The following is a 16,286-nucleotide window of genomic DNA, read 5'->3' on the forward strand; positions in this document are numbered from 1 at the left end:
TAACACTAATAAAATGACAGCAGTAATAATAAAAGGATTGGAATATACAAATGATGCACAGTGCGATTGCTCACCACCCACCAATTGATGCCTAGTTAATCCCCAAGCGGCGATCCCCCGCCCCCCCAGTTCCTATAGTAGATGTGACGTCCCATGGTATGGAATACACCGTTGGCCAGTCTGGGTCAGGTGCCCTGGTTGTGTCCTGTGCCAACTTCTTGTGCCCCTCCAGCTTTCTTGCTGGCTGGGCATGAGAAGCTCAAAAATCCTTGACTTTAGACTAAACATTACTTAGCGACAACTGAAAACATCAGTGTGTTATCAACATTCTTCTCATACTGAACTCAAAACATAGCACTGCACCAGCTACTAGGAAGACAATCAACTCTATCCCAGCTGAAACCAGGACAGTCTTCTAAGGTGATCTTCGGTCAGGCTAGCAGACCTCTCACAACACATGCCATATGCATCCAAAAACCATCACTGTGAGCCCATCAAAATATTCATTCCCTCAAAGCCAGAAGCATCTTTCTGCTCTCAGCAGCTCTTCCATGCCTGCCTTGACAACAGGGTTGGGACCCACTGGATTACCCCAGACTCTGTTCCTCTGAAGCAGAGAGCCTCAGCAGACCTTTTTGTCTTGCCTTTTTATTTTCACTGTGGATCAGAGTCAGGCTGCCCACCTACATGTTTGTTTTCAGGTCAGCAGCACATTGGACAGACTACCAAAACACAAATGTTTCTGAGTAAGTCCTAGATTTTTTTTCAGAAAGGAAGTCTAACCCTGGACTCTCCCCATCAATATACTTATGTGTTTTAAGAGTACTGCCTGGTGGAAATTACTTGGATCCAGCCACCTGAGATATGAGATGGAGTGGTTTCTTTTCATACCTTCCATCTTACAACCACTGTATGTTTTCAGTTTGGTTTGTTTTTTTTCCTTCTCTACCGATCAGCTTCCCTGACTTAAACACTCTCCCTCTGCCTGTGTCCCAACCACACTGGACAACTGTCATCTGCTGGGGAGATAATGAGATAACCTGCGTGAAGCAGAAGCACAGAGAGTACAAAACATCTGTTAATTACCCTCTAGGGCATGTTTAATCCATTTTGCTTTGGCAAATGTTGAAAGAAATTCCTCTAACCAGCAACAACAGCCTTAAGTGGCAATAGCCACATTGGTATCTGTCACTGTCCTACAGTGAGAGGTACTGAGGAAGGAATGGGCTTAAGGAAAAAAGATTTTGAAAAATCTCAGGACACCTGTTTAGATTTGAGATTTTATTTCTTGCTGTGATGGCAGCAGAGAATGGTAAAGTCTCAAACAGCCACTTTCAGAGTGATGAGGAAGGGGAGAGAAAGCAGCAAAGGCAGAGGGCCCTCTGCGGGTCAGTGTTCAGTGCTGAGGGCACGAGAGGAGTCATGGCTTGAAGTTTCCTCCCCCTCCAGCAACGGTCCTTCCACTCTCGCTACTTGTCCTCAAGGAAGGTGCACACCTGGAGGAGATCTGAAAACGGAAAGGACAGCGAGTTCAGATCCTGCCTTTAAACACTCCGGTCCCACCAGCACACACCCAGGCACGCCAACAATGTCATCGTGTGGAAAATACATTGTGTGCCACAAAAAAATGTGTATCCTCATTTTGCTTTAAAAAATTAAATGGACAGCTACAGAAGAAACTGTCCGCGCCTGCGAGGCTAAGAACTGCAATTCACAGACTTCTTCCTGGGGCTGTTACAGTTACCTGATGGATTGCAGGTATTGAGGCTAGCAACTGAAGCATAGTATTGATCTCCGAGGAATTCCTTGTACGTTATTCCATCGCGGAGTTTGACCAGACACTTGGTCAAGTCTTTAAACAGAAGGTCTTTGGTTTGAGACTCAAACATCTTGAACCTGTCTTTCTCGATTCCTTTTGTTCCAAATAGTTTCTGAAATAAAGGCATGAAGAGGTAAGCGTTTGTAAAAAGTAGAAAGCTGGCAAGATTCAGCTTGTACAAGCCTAGCTCTTAGTCCTAGTTCTTCACCATCATCCTGGGGAGCCCCCAGCTAAGCTCCAGAAATTTTGGATTGAATTTTCTGTCTGTGTGGTTAGATGAGGGATCTCTCAGTGGTAGGCACAGTCGTGGCATGACTGTCAAAACAATTTTTTTCCATTTTAACGTGTCACTACATGCAGAGCCCATCGGCAGATGCTGCCAGCAGGTCCTATGCCTTAGCCATGAGTTGAAAGCAAAAGGAGCTGACTTCCCAAGTGTCAGCAGACCCTGACGGGGAAGTAACTATTAATGTTTTCAGTGTAAAATCAAACAGAGCTTGTTTAACCTGGTTATATTGACACCAGTAGCTGTAAGACCCTGTGTGTGCAGGGAGGCTGCTGTCTTCTCTGGGCTGTGCCTGACCCAGCTGGGTGAGAGACCAGGCACCCCAGAGGAGTTTCTGAAACACACCTGCAAGTGCATAGCCCAAGAAGAAGGTGATAGTCTGGCGTCACACAAGTATAGCGTGACAATAGCAACCACTATGATCCAGCTGTTACCTAAAGCTGTATTTGCTAAGGTGGCAGAGGAGAAAGAGCAGTTCAGAAGGGATGGAGGAAGGGGGAGGCTAAGGGACAAGGCTGTCACCCCATATCAGTAAGTTAAAATCTTCCACGTTGTGCTGACCTGGTAAACTCAGAGCATCCCTGCTCTAAAAATTCAAACATGCGGGATAAAAACAACCCCAGAACTTTTCTTCCACTGTCAGTACTACTAACCTCTTGTCTCTCCAGCAGCTCACGGACTTTTTTTGCTTTCTCAGGACGTGTGATCACAGCATGGGTAGGAACTTTGGCCAGGTGGCAGTCCCTGTAAGCCATGACATTTGCCCGTTGCCCATCAGTGCACAGCAACTCAAATTCATCCATTTTCAGACTTTTGGCCCAGTCTTCTTTATTTTTGCCTTTAAAGAAAATAGGTTTGGAGATTCAGAGATCTTGTGTAGCAGAAGAACATCAGCCTCACGACACCTAAGCAAGACATTTGTCCCTGCCTGCATGTGCACTGGCACTTGGAGACCTGGCATGTACAAAGGAGGCTGTAAGTAAAACTCAGGAAAAGTCAATGGGATGAGTCAGACTCTCAGAGCAGGCTGGGAGATTTAGTTACATCCCCTTCCTTGCATTTTTTCCCAAATGCTTGGAAAACTTCAGCCACTGCTTTCAGAAATGTGAACTGAACTTTTAATTTTCAGGCAAGCAGGGAGCTAGAGTGCTGCGCAAAGGTGTCGAGGCAAGAGTCTGTGGTTAAGGGACTGCCTGAATAATTGTGCAGCTGAAATTAAAGGATAGTTAGCAGGGAAATGTCTCTGCAGAAATGCCTGGGAAGAGCCACCGTGGACAGATGGCACATGCTGATGCTTGAATTCTGCTCCTCCTGCAGGAGGGGTGAGACTGACAGGACAAGCAGGTAAAGCTTGCTATTACCCTCTGCTCTGGGAACAAAAATAATGCAGATAGGGGAAGGCAGCCCTGCAGACACCCGTGCAACAGAAAAACCACATACCCTCAGTGTTTTCCTCAACGATGGAATGCTTAATAAAAGCCACATCCCCCCGCTCAACCAGACACCTGGGAAGTACAAAGAAAGGCAAGTGATGTGGGTGCTTGAATCCTGGCCCTTTTCCACAGATTTGATTTTGGCCTATGTCTTATTTTGTAAAATTAATCTCTGAGGACAGTCAGGTCTAGGAGTCCTACCATGAATATTTTAAAGATATCTGAAACACAGTCTTTTAACACATTCTGGAAAAAAACAGGCATCCTTCTCACATGATAAGTAGCCAATTTATTTTATTGTCAGAAGGAAGCAGTTTGGCCAGGTTCAGAATTTGCTTTGCTTTCTGTAATGCCTGCCTGCACATGTTAATAGCTTTGTAAAAACACTAACTGGCACTGAAAGGACTGCAAACCCTGAAGCAGGGTCTCTTTTCTATTACATGTAAATAAAACAAGATTCATTCTCTTTTTAAATTCATGCCCAAAATGAATTACTCAGACTTGAGCTGATACTGAGCAGGTATGGAGGAGGTGGCAATGAGGCTGACCTTTGGTCTCTGCACTTTTTAGAGGATGGCTCATTTTAACTAAAGCAAGCAGCATTTTTAACAGGGGTGTATCAAGTGGCAGCATTGTTTGCAGGTCCCCATCTTTTAACACTCCTTATTTGTGGTAAAAGTATAGCACTGCTGCCATTGTAGGAGGTCTGACCAAAACATTTGTGTCTCTCCAGGTTTGCCTGGATGCACCAGGACATTAGTTTTACAGAACAGGAACATTTTGCATCATTTTGCAGAAAGCTGCATAAAGAAAAAACATATAGCATATGTATAACATTACAGACATATATACTTTCAGCAGTGTAATGGAGAAAAAGAGAAGGTCAGCAAATTAGCATCAACATGAGGCTGCACTCCGTATGTGATCTACCCATAACCTCTGTGATTAGCCCAAGCGTTTCCACCACTTACCGGAAAGCTCCAGTATATCCATAGTATTTCTCATGGCTGCTGGCGACGCACTTCTCTGGCGGGACCCCTCCTGAGCCCTTGCAGAGTCGACAGAGGCGGGAGTTAGGAGGAGACCCAGGAGCACAGCCCTCACTGAAGTATTCATCTGAAGGCAGGAAGAGGAAAAATTCACTTTTCCTGCACTGAAAAGTTAGGTTTTCTTTTAATAATATGTACTCACGCTGAATTTGTATTAGCGGTCACTGGGAGCTGGAAACAGGCTGTGAGAAGGAGCACGATTCAGTGGACAGCAAATCGCATGCATCCAGTTTTCACTATGAAACTTGTGTCTTGTTATTATTGATAATGAAGCGGGGCCTAAGGCTCAATTGCAATAGTCAACTGCTGCAAACCATTCCCAGTTCACACAGAGCCAGCCCAAGTCTCCACAGCCTTTATGGGTTGGCAGAGTTGCATTTGGCAGCAATGGCAGAGCTCTGGGGGAAGAAGGGACAGTGGGAAAGGCAGGCAGGAGGATGGAGAGGCTGAGTAAAATTTACTAACACTAGTATCTTCTTGCAGTTAGAGATTTCCTTTTAATAATTATATGCTTAATTTGCCTTGGTCGATAATATTTCCAAATTATTTTTGTTGGACCGTAATTCTCACCGATTGAAAGTTGGATGTAGAAGTTGATCTTCTGAACAATCTCTAAAGTCCCAGAACCAATGAAGACTTTTACCCTCTCAGGCAGTCAGATCAGTCCCTTTGAGTTTCTTGAACAAAGATCAGTCTCTGTCCCCTGTTCTCAGCCCTTTGCCTCCCTTCTGAGATTCATAAACCCATCCTTTACCCCCACTTCACACCCTGCACAAGCACCAGGCCCCCTATTCCTGGGGCAACCTGTATTCCCTTTTTGGGAATACCTTTTGGGCTATTGCAAAGGGAAAGGGAGAGATGTGAAAAGAAAGAAAAGCCCTCCAAAGCAGCTGACATGCCGTATCTTACTCTGAAGCAGTCACCAACAGCCTACAACTTTGCTCAGTGAAACCTTAAATAACAGAGTGTTCTCCATTTCCCACCTCCAGGTGGGAATCTTTGAGGCACAAGAAACTTTGAAGATCAGATGAAGGATGGGAAAACAATTTTGCAAGCAGGTTCCCAGCTTGAAAATATGGATGCAAAACTCAACTCACCGAAATTGCAGTTCCCTGTCCTGTTGTGAATCAAGCCCATGGGGATGTTCCAGCCAGCAGTTCTCCCGACAGCGGTGTGGCATGACTTCTTGCCCTGCAGATTGTTCCATGTGATATCTCTGTTAGATTTCTTCACAACAGCCACAGCAAAGTAGGATGCTTTCAGAAGATAAAATAGAGATGAATTAAGGACTGACCCGAGGATCTCACCATGCTTCCTTAGGAGAGCATTGGTTCCACTTGGGAGAGGACACCTATGAACAACGTATCAGAAATACTTTGCACTTATAAATTATTTGCCAGGCAGCAACAATGGAAGAGTTTGCAGATGTGATGCATCTACTCCCACCATGCCCCTGGGAAATTGTTATCCTTGACATTTCCCTGCCCCCCCAAACTCTGACACTTGGGTATGCGAGAAGGCTGTAGCAAGACAAACATGATGATTTTTTATCCCCTCCTGATTTCTTATCCCCTCCTTAGCAAAGGACAAAAACCTTCCCTCCCCTCCCTCTTCCCACTTCTATAAAGAACAATTTCCTAATGCTACAACCCAGAGCCTCCTTTCTCTGTTTGCAGCCCTGGCACCGTTATGGTGTGACTGCACTCCAGACAGCAGCAATTAAGCACAAATCTCTGCTGCTACCATATGCTTTGCCTTGCTATCTGTTTGCAGACCCTGACTTTCCATCTGACTACTAAATTTGTCTCCCAAATTTTTAATATCTGCATTGGACACAGTGGCTCTTTGTGTGGAGACTGGCCATTTGTTCTCCACTCATGACTGCACATATATATTTTTCTACTTGTATCCATCAGGACTGTTTTCTGTCCCTCTGTTGGCAGTAATTACCTGGTTCTCCTTCTGCTTTGCTGCATTGACTGTCATCTGAGGGGTGGGAAAAGGAAGAAGATATTAGATAAAAGATATGGCAAATCCAAAAAAGGATCAAGCTCACTAATTTCTGGAGAAACTGAAATAGAAGTGACTATTTCAGGGACACTTTGAGCATCAGCAGAACAAAGCACAACCTCCATCTGATCCTCTGAGCTAAAACAATTAGTTTTACTGAGGCCAGTGCTAGAGGACAGGGACATCATGATTAAAACGAAGGAGAGGAGCTGGAAGTCGTTGTGTTCCTGACTGTCAATGCCCGCTTTCCCAGGGCTGTTCCACCTTCATGGAAAGACGAGGCATGCAGCGGTAAGCAGAGTTGCCTCAGAGCAACCATGTGTTTTCTGCAGGATGCAGCGCTGAGGCTGCTTTCTCGATTTCAGAATAAAAACAGTGCTTTTGCACTAGCCCCTTCCCCACCACCTGAACCCAGAAGGGCAGCCTGGGCTGCGCTTACCCTCATAGCTTTCTCCCATCACTGGCACCAAGCCACACACACCAGCAGTGTAGACAAAACCTCCGTCTAAGCTGATAGCATCTGCTTCACCTTTCTGCAATAAAAAGGCACAGTGATGAAACGACGCTGTATGTCCCCAGACCAGTGCTTTTCAGAAATAGGGTTGTAAAAGAAGCACTCCATGTAAAGGAGAAGGATGTGGGGACGTGAGAGCCCATCCCTTAGCATATAGACAGACGAAGTCTCACTGATGCAAACAGAGGCGGTTTTGAAATTATCGCTCCTGTGCGCTTGTAAACCACCTCCAGCAGCAGCTCTCGTCCCTAGGCACTCGCAGGCTCAGGCGTGGGTCTGTCCTAGCCTGCTTCCCTGCCACACAGATTTCCTTATCTCCCCTGTCCTTTCAAGTTTCCATTTTGTGCTGTCTTCACGGTACTGACACAACCCTCTGAGCTGCCACCAGCATCCTTGTCTGTGCTATGGAATCACTCCTCTTCTAAGCAGGCAACTGTTTTTCTTTGCATTTCACAAAATCTGTATTTTGCCTTCCTTTTCCAAATAAAAAGTTATGTTGCACCAGAAAATTGCTTTTTATTTAGGAAACCTCAAAAAAGAACACTGACCAAAAATTTTTCTGAAAAATGTTAATCTGTGAAAATCTAGTCTTCTCTCTGTGATGAGGTTGGTTTCTGCCCACTGGCATTTCTCACAAAGCTGCCAGTATTTTATTTTAAAATCTACCCCACCTCTGCCCCATCTATTCCCAGGCTGAAAGAAGCAATGCTGCTCTCCACCTGAAAGGTTCACAGAGAGAAGAAAAGGAAAAAAAGCCATACCATGATCTTAATAATGCAGTCGTTGGTGTTGTCTGCCACAGTGCACTCCACCTCCCCGTTGCTCACCACACTCCAGAGGTCACACTTGCTCTTCTCATTCTTGCCTACTGCACACCACCGCGTCTTGTTTTCTCTGCGGTTGGGGTTCAACTGATCTGTAAAAGCAGCAGAGGAAAAACAAGGATAAGCCTACAGCCCTACTGAACAATAAGGCTATGAACAGGCTACTTTCTGAGTGCAGGGGACTCAGCCATGAAACCATCTGTACATACCAAGCTGCTGCTGCCCAGTGCAAGACATTTTATAAGCCCTGGGCCAGCATGAATAGAAGGGGTGATTCTTAAGCTGGAGGATGCTCAAAAATCAACTTACAGGTCAGAAAGGAGAGTTTCTGCATAACACAAGCCGCTCACGCAGATTCGTGTTAGCCAAAACACTGCAAGCACTAAACCACCATGTGTTAATAGTACATAGTGTGGTTGCCTATAATATATTCCGCATTACTCCAGGCCTCATAGCCCAAACAACCATGAGACTAAGACCAGACTGAGCTGAAAAATGCAGCCTAGTTATGTTTCTGTGAAGTAGCATTTGAATAATCTGTTTTGATGCTACATGAATTCCATGCACACCCTTCCATAAATGCCATAGCAGCTGAGCCTACCACAGAGATCTCTGAGCAACTGTACATTTTGAGTGGGTTTTGGAGGTCATTTGTGGGATGTTTGACACTCAGAAAGCCAGCTAGGACATCAGTAAATGCTCAATGAGTCTAGATGGAAATAAAGGACACTTTTTCCTTCAAGTGGCCAATACTGGACCTGGTGTCCCAGGATGTTCCTTCCTCTTAAGTCCCAGAAATGGCTTTTCTAAGCAGCAGTTTTGACCATGCCCAATCTCTACCACAAGCTGAATAACCGTGAGCAGTTTTTGCTGTTGTAATTGTGGTGAAGGGACAAGGGGTGGAGTATGTGTAAATTTTCCACCTTTGTCAGTGTGGTAATGATGTTATTTTGACTTTGGAATCAACAAATTCCTGTTGTTGATGTAAGTGAAGTTTGTGAAGATTGGGTGATTTTAATGATAATACCTTTCACAGGAAATATTTTGCAGAGAATACTGTCTGTGTTTGAAAGAATTGTGTTCCTTTTGCCTAGACATTTGTTGATCCCATCTCTTCAACACAGCTCACACTGACACAACATTAGTGTTTCATGTCCTGCCTACCTTTCTGAAGGCTCTGGATAGCACTGTAATACTCAAAGCCCAGGTAGAGCTGGGAGTCCATCAGTGGTGGGATACGCTTCAGCTGTACAGCAGAGTCTTTGAAAAGCAAGTCTTTGAGGCCTGGGTCCTTCTTGCCAGGTGGCCCAAAGAGATGGAAGGTGCTGGTTGTGCCCACACCATATTTCTCCTGCCACAAGGGAAAAATAATCAGCAAATAACTGTACCAAAGCTCATGGAAAGCTGTGGAGAGCAAGCAAGAGCCAGAGGACAGAAGAGGGGATGCTAAGGGAAGGAAAGGAGAGCTTGAATATACCTGTGCTTTTGAGAGAAAGTTCCAGATGTCATCAACCTTGCTATCATCTCGAGCCACAACGGCGTGAGCAGGCACCCTGGCCCAGTGACAGGCTTTATAGTTGTCCACAGGCTGACGGCTGCCATCCAGGCACAGAAGCTCGTACTGATCCTTCTCCTCTGGGGCATTTTCTGGAGGAAGGGAGGAACCATGAGTTGCATCACCACAAAAATAAGACCAAAAAGCCAGTCTGGGGCAGCCTCGTAGTGAATTTACGTCTGCTGAAGCTCGGGGAAGAATTCTTTGCAGAAGAGAGGTTGCATTCACCCCCTTTGCAATGGTAATGGGGTCATCGTGGTCATACAAAGGCAATGCAGATAGAAGAATACATGTGCCTGTGCAAGAGAGATTATCTCTGCCTCTGTCATAACTAATCCAACAGTAAGAGGATTTATGTGGCAGTAGTGCCTAGACATCCAGACACGTACAAATGGCTACAAATACAAATAGATTTACAAACACCATACAAATGGATTGAACAGGTCAGGAGCTGCACATGATCTGTGAAGGCCGTAGGTAGCCAATGCCAAGGCTGAAAACAGAGCGCAGGTCTGAGATCAGAGAGTTACAGGAGTATTCAGGTGGGAAGGGACCTCTGAAGATCTCTCATCCAAGCCCCTGCTCAAAGCAGGAGCAGACCAGGTTGCTCCAGGTAGATCTTGAAAACCTTCAAGGATTGAGAGTGCGCAGCTGTCCTGGGCAACCCATCCCACTGCTTGACTGTCCTCAAGGGGAAAAAATTTCCCCTTGTATCTGGTCCAAACCTCTCTTGTTTCAGTTTATGATTATTGTTTCTCATCTTTCTACTGTCCACCTCCGTAAAGATCTTGGCTCCACCTTCTTGCTAGCCTTCTTGTAGGTACAAGCAGGCTGCTCTGAGGTCCCCCCGAAGCCATCTCTTCCCCAGGCTAATCAAGCCCACCCCACTGAGCATCTCCTCACAGGACAAGGGTCCCTGCCCCATGACCATCTTGGTGGCCCTCCACTGAAGGTCCTGGGTGTGCCAGGCTATCTTCTGTCTCCGAGAAGCGCAGAGTTAGTGAACTCTTGCTGTGGGCTGAATTCCCTCCAAAATCCCTCCCCGAGGGATGGGTGAGTGATTACCTACACAATTGCTCACCCTGTGTTTGCTGTGATAACATTACAGCTGGCTCTGAGATACGGCACCAGTGATAATACCACTGAACTTAAGCAGGTTTTCCTTCTCCAAAGAAGAACCTCAAAGAGGAAAAAGTGGACTCCACCATAATCATATTTCTCGATAACAAGGATGACTCAGTCCACAGTGTGCAAAACATGTTTCTAGAGTTGAAAGGAAAAGAGGTTTAGGGCAAACCTGGAGAGGAATGAAAGCCTGCACAGTGTAGACTGGTTGTAGGATGGAGTGGCAGTGAGAGGTTGGACTAGAAAGGAGAGAAACAAGTGATCTTGCAGGCCTACCTTGAACAGTTGTGTGTTTCACAAAAGCCACATCTCCTTTTCCATCTTTCAGACAGCTGCAGGTGGGAAGAACAGAAGAGATGTTAAAAAAACAGACATTGTTGCTCCCTATCTCCTGTTCAGCAAATTACTTTGGGACAAACTGTAACCATAGAGCAGTGGTTTTCCCCCCAAAAAAGCTATGCTGGCAGGGAAGAAAATGTAATGGCAGAGAAGTAATGCTCAAGAAGCCCAGTTAGACTTGGCACAATGCCAATCCTGTGTATTCTTAAGTCTGTGCAAAAACATACAACCCAGCTGCTTCTCTCATCTCCCACTAGCTGCCTGCCTGTTATTACTAATTGGATCTTTAATTACCAGTCCTCCCAGTTGTTCTATAAATTCAGTCTCCTCAGGACCCCTGATTACAACACAGCCCTCCCTGGTATAACAAAAACTTGCATGTGTCAGGGCTAGAATACTTCCCCAAAGGAAAAATAACTTTCACTCACTGAAAAGCTCCAGAATAGCCAGAATAAGGTGCTGTGCGGGAGCATTTGGTTTTGGAGTCCCCCTTGCACTGACGGCACAGTTTTTGTTCAGTGGTAGCACCAGGCACGCAGCTGGCAGAGAAAAAATTGGCCACGGCTATGGATGAGAATGACGCAATAGTTAGTCTAACATTCACTTTTATAAGGACCTGGAAGGGAGGGGATGCACAAAGAATGTCAATGACTTGACTGCTCTGCGAGCCACCTCCGCACCTCCACAGAAGATCAGGCAACATCACTTTCACTGTACCACCACCCCTGGCTTAACGTCAACCCATTTATCTCGCCGTTTCCCACTTCACCTTGCTCGATGGAGGCTGAGTCTTTGCCATCCCACTTGATGTCTCCCCGGCTGAGGAGTGTCCCAATTGGGATGTTCCAGCCAGCGGATCTACCCAGGCCCGTGTGGCAGGAGGTCTTGCCCTGCAAGTTATTTATTGTGAAGCCTGTTCCTTTCTTCACGACGGCCACAGCATAGTAGCTGGTTGTGGAGGCTGCAGTGCAGGAAAAAGCAGGAAAGCAATAAAAAAGCAGGACTTAGGAACATTTCAAATCCTGCCAAACTGCTGATTTCAGAGAATAAAGTGCTGCACTTCCAAATAATTATCACTCACGGTCTTCCCACTTTCTATGGGTGAGTTACACTGCCAATGTTGAACCAATGCTGTGCATTACAACTTGTAATGGTAAGTGACCTGAAAATACTATCACATGCAAAATGCTTTGCCACTGAACAGATGTTAGACCTGCCCGTAGTTTTGTAAGGACACTTCAACAAGTCTTTTTGGCAAGTCTTCTTTGGCAAGTCTTTTCTCAAATGCCATGGCCCACTGAAGCATACATGTAAGCCTTGCAAGACTGAAATTCCACATTTAGTCTTTAAAATTATACCTAGTGCATCACATGCTATGTATGAATAAAATGACTGAGTTTTAGGGGCGGTAGAGATCACAGTCTTCCTTTTAATATCTGTATTTTCTTAGCTACTATGTTGAGAATGACTCTGCCATGTTGTTTTGATCCTGAATATGGTGTACGAACAGGCTGAACTCCAGGGCGGAGGTCAAAAGAGATTGGGAGCTTTCGACGTGGTGGGATTTCATGAGACGAGGCAGACAAAAATGGGGAAATACTATCTGTTTGTCTCCCAAGAGAAAGATGGAAGAGAAGAAGGATGGTACAGAGAGTGAGTAGGGATAGAGCAATGGAGCTAACTCTTATCAGAAGGGATTGCTGCAGAGCACTTTTTATGCTTCTCTTCTTTTTTCTGTGCATTGCCTGCACCTCTTGCCTCAGCCATCTCAACTGAGTGTTCCTCCACAACCACTAATGGCAATGCTCTTGCCTCTTCAATCTATTTTTATTTTGTCTTGATGACTGCACATGAAGACACACAGGTTATCTGGGCTGTCTATCTCAGTGTTGTACCCACGTAGTTCAAGGTCACTGAAAGCAGAAGATCTCTGGGACCAGCACAATTTTTATGCCACGTTTCAGGAGGACCATGGTGCTCATGGTGCTCTCCTTCCATGGCCACTGCATCATCACAGGATCAGTGACTTTCATCACAGCTAACATCAAATGGGACACTGGCTCTGCCCTTTTCTATTGCAGTGACTCAATGGCCATGGGTGATGATTCACATTTTTGTATAATTACCCCCTACCCCTTCCTCTCTGAGATCTGGAAGCCAGGGGCAATATCTCGGACACCCAACAGAAATAATATGGGAGCTCTGCGTGGAAAGGATGGCCTTTGCACTACCACCTTGTTACCACCACTTGGCTTAAAAATATTGCATGAAAATATACCTCCACTTTGGTCGTGGACCTCAGCAGCAATGGGTTTCAGCTTGTAGGGGGCAAGGCCTGCCTCATAAACTTGACCACCATCCAAGCTAATGGCATCTGCTTCATTATTCTAAACAACAAAAAGATTTTGGTCAATAAAGAAAGAGCAGGGCACATGAGGGAAAACACTTCGCCAGAGTCTCTCCTGGATCCTCGTGGGTGAGTCCTTCTCTACAGGGGGATCACAGGTAACAACCAGTGACTCAAAGGAAACCCCAACCTTCTTCAGGCTGCTGAAATATCCTCAGTGCCTAGCACATATATTTGCTGCCCACTCACCGAAATGGCTTTTATGCAGTCAAGGTACGTTGATTTCTGCAGGCAAGTCAATGCAACACCATCTTGTTGCATGAGGTCCCTTAGACTGTTGCATTTGTTCTCTTCTGCTGTGGATATTGTGCACCATCTGACACTTGCCTTGGGGGGAGCAGCAAAACACAGAGCTGTAGAGAGGACCAGAAATAGAAAGTCTCAGAGAGGTAGAAAGACACCATGTGAAGAGAAAAAGCATTTTTGTGAATACATGATCTCTGGTTCCCTGCAGTCCTGGCCTCAGGTGATGGCTGGGTGCAGGATCTCCCTTGCACATCTCCTAAGTCATGCAGGAAGGCTGTTTCTTTCTTGCCTGATGTGTGCACCTTCAGGAACATCTGCGAGAATCATTCCTGTCCCTGGGTAAAGGATGTCCTGTACAGCACCGTGACTCAAGCAGCCTGAGGTCACGGCAACATCCAGAGGAGTAGGAGAACAAATCCACACACTTCAATAGAAATCAGACTCAAGACTTTGCAAAAACGGAGAGAAAAGGCAGTCCACTGAAGCAGTATCTTTGCAGATAACCCCAGAGGGAGAGCAGCTCTGACCTGGCCAGACTATATTCGGTATATTGCCACACATTACCTCCTTGGCAGCTAGATAGTCTGATATATTTAACTGTTTCTTTATATCTCACCTCCTACACTACACCCAGTAACAGATGCCATACTACCTCCACAGTCCTCTCTCCTAAGAGTCCCCCGACCAGTAAATGCAGATGACCGGCTGCTCTGGGAGACCAGAGCAAAGCAAAGACCTCAGGTGGACACAGACTCATGCCTCCTTCAGCAACCTAAACACCAGGAACTCTGGAAACTTGCAGTTAAAGTAAGTGGGCAGCCTGTGCTGCACACTTCACCTTATCTCTGCCCCTTCCTGGCAGAGCGGCTGTATGCACAGCTCACTCCCTCCAAACCCTTGATGGCACATTTCATTCAAACATCTCTAGATTAACCTGTACTGTTTCCATTTTCTCTTTCACCTCTGAAATATTCTATCTTACTTGATTTTTGAGCCATAACCCTGCCAGCAGACACCTCCCTTCCTCCCAGTGCAGGTGCTGAATTTGGCCAAAGGGAGAATCCTTAGCCTTAATTCCTACCGCCACCATCTACATTTTTCAAGTCTTGGCTGCACAAAGGCATGGTCACCTTAATCTAGTGCTGGCAACCATTCTGTCCTGGGCAGAGGGTGGATGGGGATGTCCTGAGGGAGTCAGCCCGGCTGCTCTGGTGAACATTGGGAAGGCAACGGGAGCCTGAGTGCCACAGTCTCTGTTGCAGAGCTTTTGGGCAACCTCTTGGCTCCTTCTGTGCAAGGGAGGAGGAGGGACTTTTCACTGTTAACAAGACATCATTGCATGCTAGTACTCAGCAGAGGTGCTCAAGGACTTTCTGATGCCAGCGGCACAGGGAACCCTTCCCACCAGAGGACATTAATCACCACCACACTTTATGGGGGATTGGAAGAGACCCTCTGCCTACTTCAAGAAGGGGATCCCTCTTTCCCTTTCCAGGCAGCAGTCCCCAGGTCAGGTGCAGACGGCAGCATTCTTCTTGCCGTGGCTACCTGCCCATTGCCTGCCAAAACTGTGAGCAGAGAGAGAGGAGAGAAATAATTGCTTCAAGCAGAGCCAGCTCTGCAGAGGCACAATTTAGGCATAAAATTACACAGGATCCTGAGCAAAGTGCAGCCGCAGCAGCAGGATGGAGCAGCACAGGAGCAGAGGGGGGAGCATGGGGAGTCTTTAGTTATTTAACTTCTATTTTATTGTCACTGCCTTCAGGTTTAACCCAACACACATGCAGCCTTGACAGGGAGGTCTTGTTTCAGTTTCAGCTTCTCCCCCTCCCCAGCTGAACCCCTGCTCCTTTCCCGGCACAGTAGCTTGCGGGAGGATGATTTTTCTCTTTACCCCATGGCAGCAGGCATTCGGAGCCTCTCCCGAGCAGTCCCCTCCCTGGCAGTGGGTGCCGAGCATCCCTCCTCCTTGCCAGCTGGGTGCTCAGCAGCTTGCTGTGGGGAGCCGCAGACCTCCCTCCAGCGTCCATGGGCTGGCCCAAGGAAAAAAGCTGCTGTCATTAATGCTTAAAACACCATCCTTGTTGACAGATCCACAGCTGCCAAAGCAAGCATCACTTTATGTCCTGGCTTTTACTTAACAGCTGCCTGGGTCTGGCATGTGCTGCAGCTCAGACAGCCTTGTCTAGGGGGAAAGCCTGGGGTCCTGGGAGGTTTTGACTCTTCCTTTCCCCAAAAACTGCTTTCAGCAGACACTTACCCACTATCCCGAAGGACAGCACAGTAGAGAGTACCAGTTTCATACTTGAGCAGGGAGTCAGGTGCCGTGGAGGGGTTGCAGCAGCCTTGGTCACAGACTGTCCCCTCCAAGTCTGTGATGGCTTTGGAGCCGCTTTCTCTCCCTTTTATAGAGGAACAGCCCTGGCTGTGTTTGCAAAAGCAATGACCTAACACTGTTTGTCCTTCCTTGTTTCTCAATAGCTCCTAAATCGCCCCCCTCCCTGGATCAGCCCATTTTTAGGAAGCCTTTCACTTTGGCACTGAACCCCTCCGCAGGCAGGAGTCAGAGCAGGGCAAGGTGCTTTTCATTTTACAAGGGGCTTCAGATGGAAAATTCCCAAGTTGTGACATTTGAATTCCCCTGTGGGCTGAAGCGCCACAGGAGGGGCTATTTTCTTT

At 46.5% G+C, this 16,286-nt stretch overlaps 1 protein-coding gene across 1 annotated transcript; it reads right to left on the reverse strand.

Moving 5' to 3' along the window:
• Positions 1–1,263: 1,263 nt before the first annotated feature.
• TF (transferrin) lies at positions 1,264–15,998 on the reverse strand. Its single transcript, XM_075032233.1, has 17 exons — positions 15,868–15,998; positions 13,551–13,714; positions 13,233–13,341; positions 11,724–11,915; positions 11,383–11,518; positions 10,892–10,947; positions 9,413–9,582; positions 9,100–9,286; positions 7,873–8,027; positions 7,037–7,130; positions 6,538–6,573; positions 5,685–5,843; positions 4,510–4,654; positions 3,546–3,610; positions 2,759–2,943; positions 1,745–1,931; positions 1,264–1,507 (listed from the first exon to the last, which is right to left on the reverse strand). The coding sequence occupies exons 1-17, from the start codon at positions 15,908–15,910 to the stop codon at positions 1,470–1,472; spliced, it is 2,121 nt and encodes a 706-aa protein (XP_074888334.1). The 5' UTR covers positions 15,911–15,998; the 3' UTR covers positions 1,264–1,469.
• Positions 15,999–16,286: the final 288 nt, after the last annotated feature.

Source organism: Buteo buteo, chromosome 7 (genome assembly GCF_964188355.1).
Source record: "Buteo buteo chromosome 7, bButBut1.hap1.1, whole genome shotgun sequence".
In the NCBI taxonomy this organism is placed as follows: domain Eukaryota; kingdom Metazoa; phylum Chordata; class Aves; order Accipitriformes; family Accipitridae; genus Buteo; species Buteo buteo.

What these genes read in the sequence shown, in the direction of transcription:
- TF (XM_075032233.1), bottom strand. Translation starts at nt 15,910, where the DNA reads ATGAAACTGGTACTCTCTACTGTGCTGTCCTTCGGGATAGTGG. An exon ending in CTCAGCCTCCATCGAGCAAG is followed by an intron (nt 11,519 to 11,723) that starts GTGAAGTGGGAA and finishes TCTCATCCATAG; the next exon opens with CCGTGGCCAATTTTTTCTCT. An exon ending in CAAAGCAGAAGGAGAACCAG is followed by an intron (nt 5,844 to 6,537) that starts GTAATTACTGCC and finishes ATCTTCTGAAAG; the next exon opens with CATCCTACTTTGCTGTGGCT.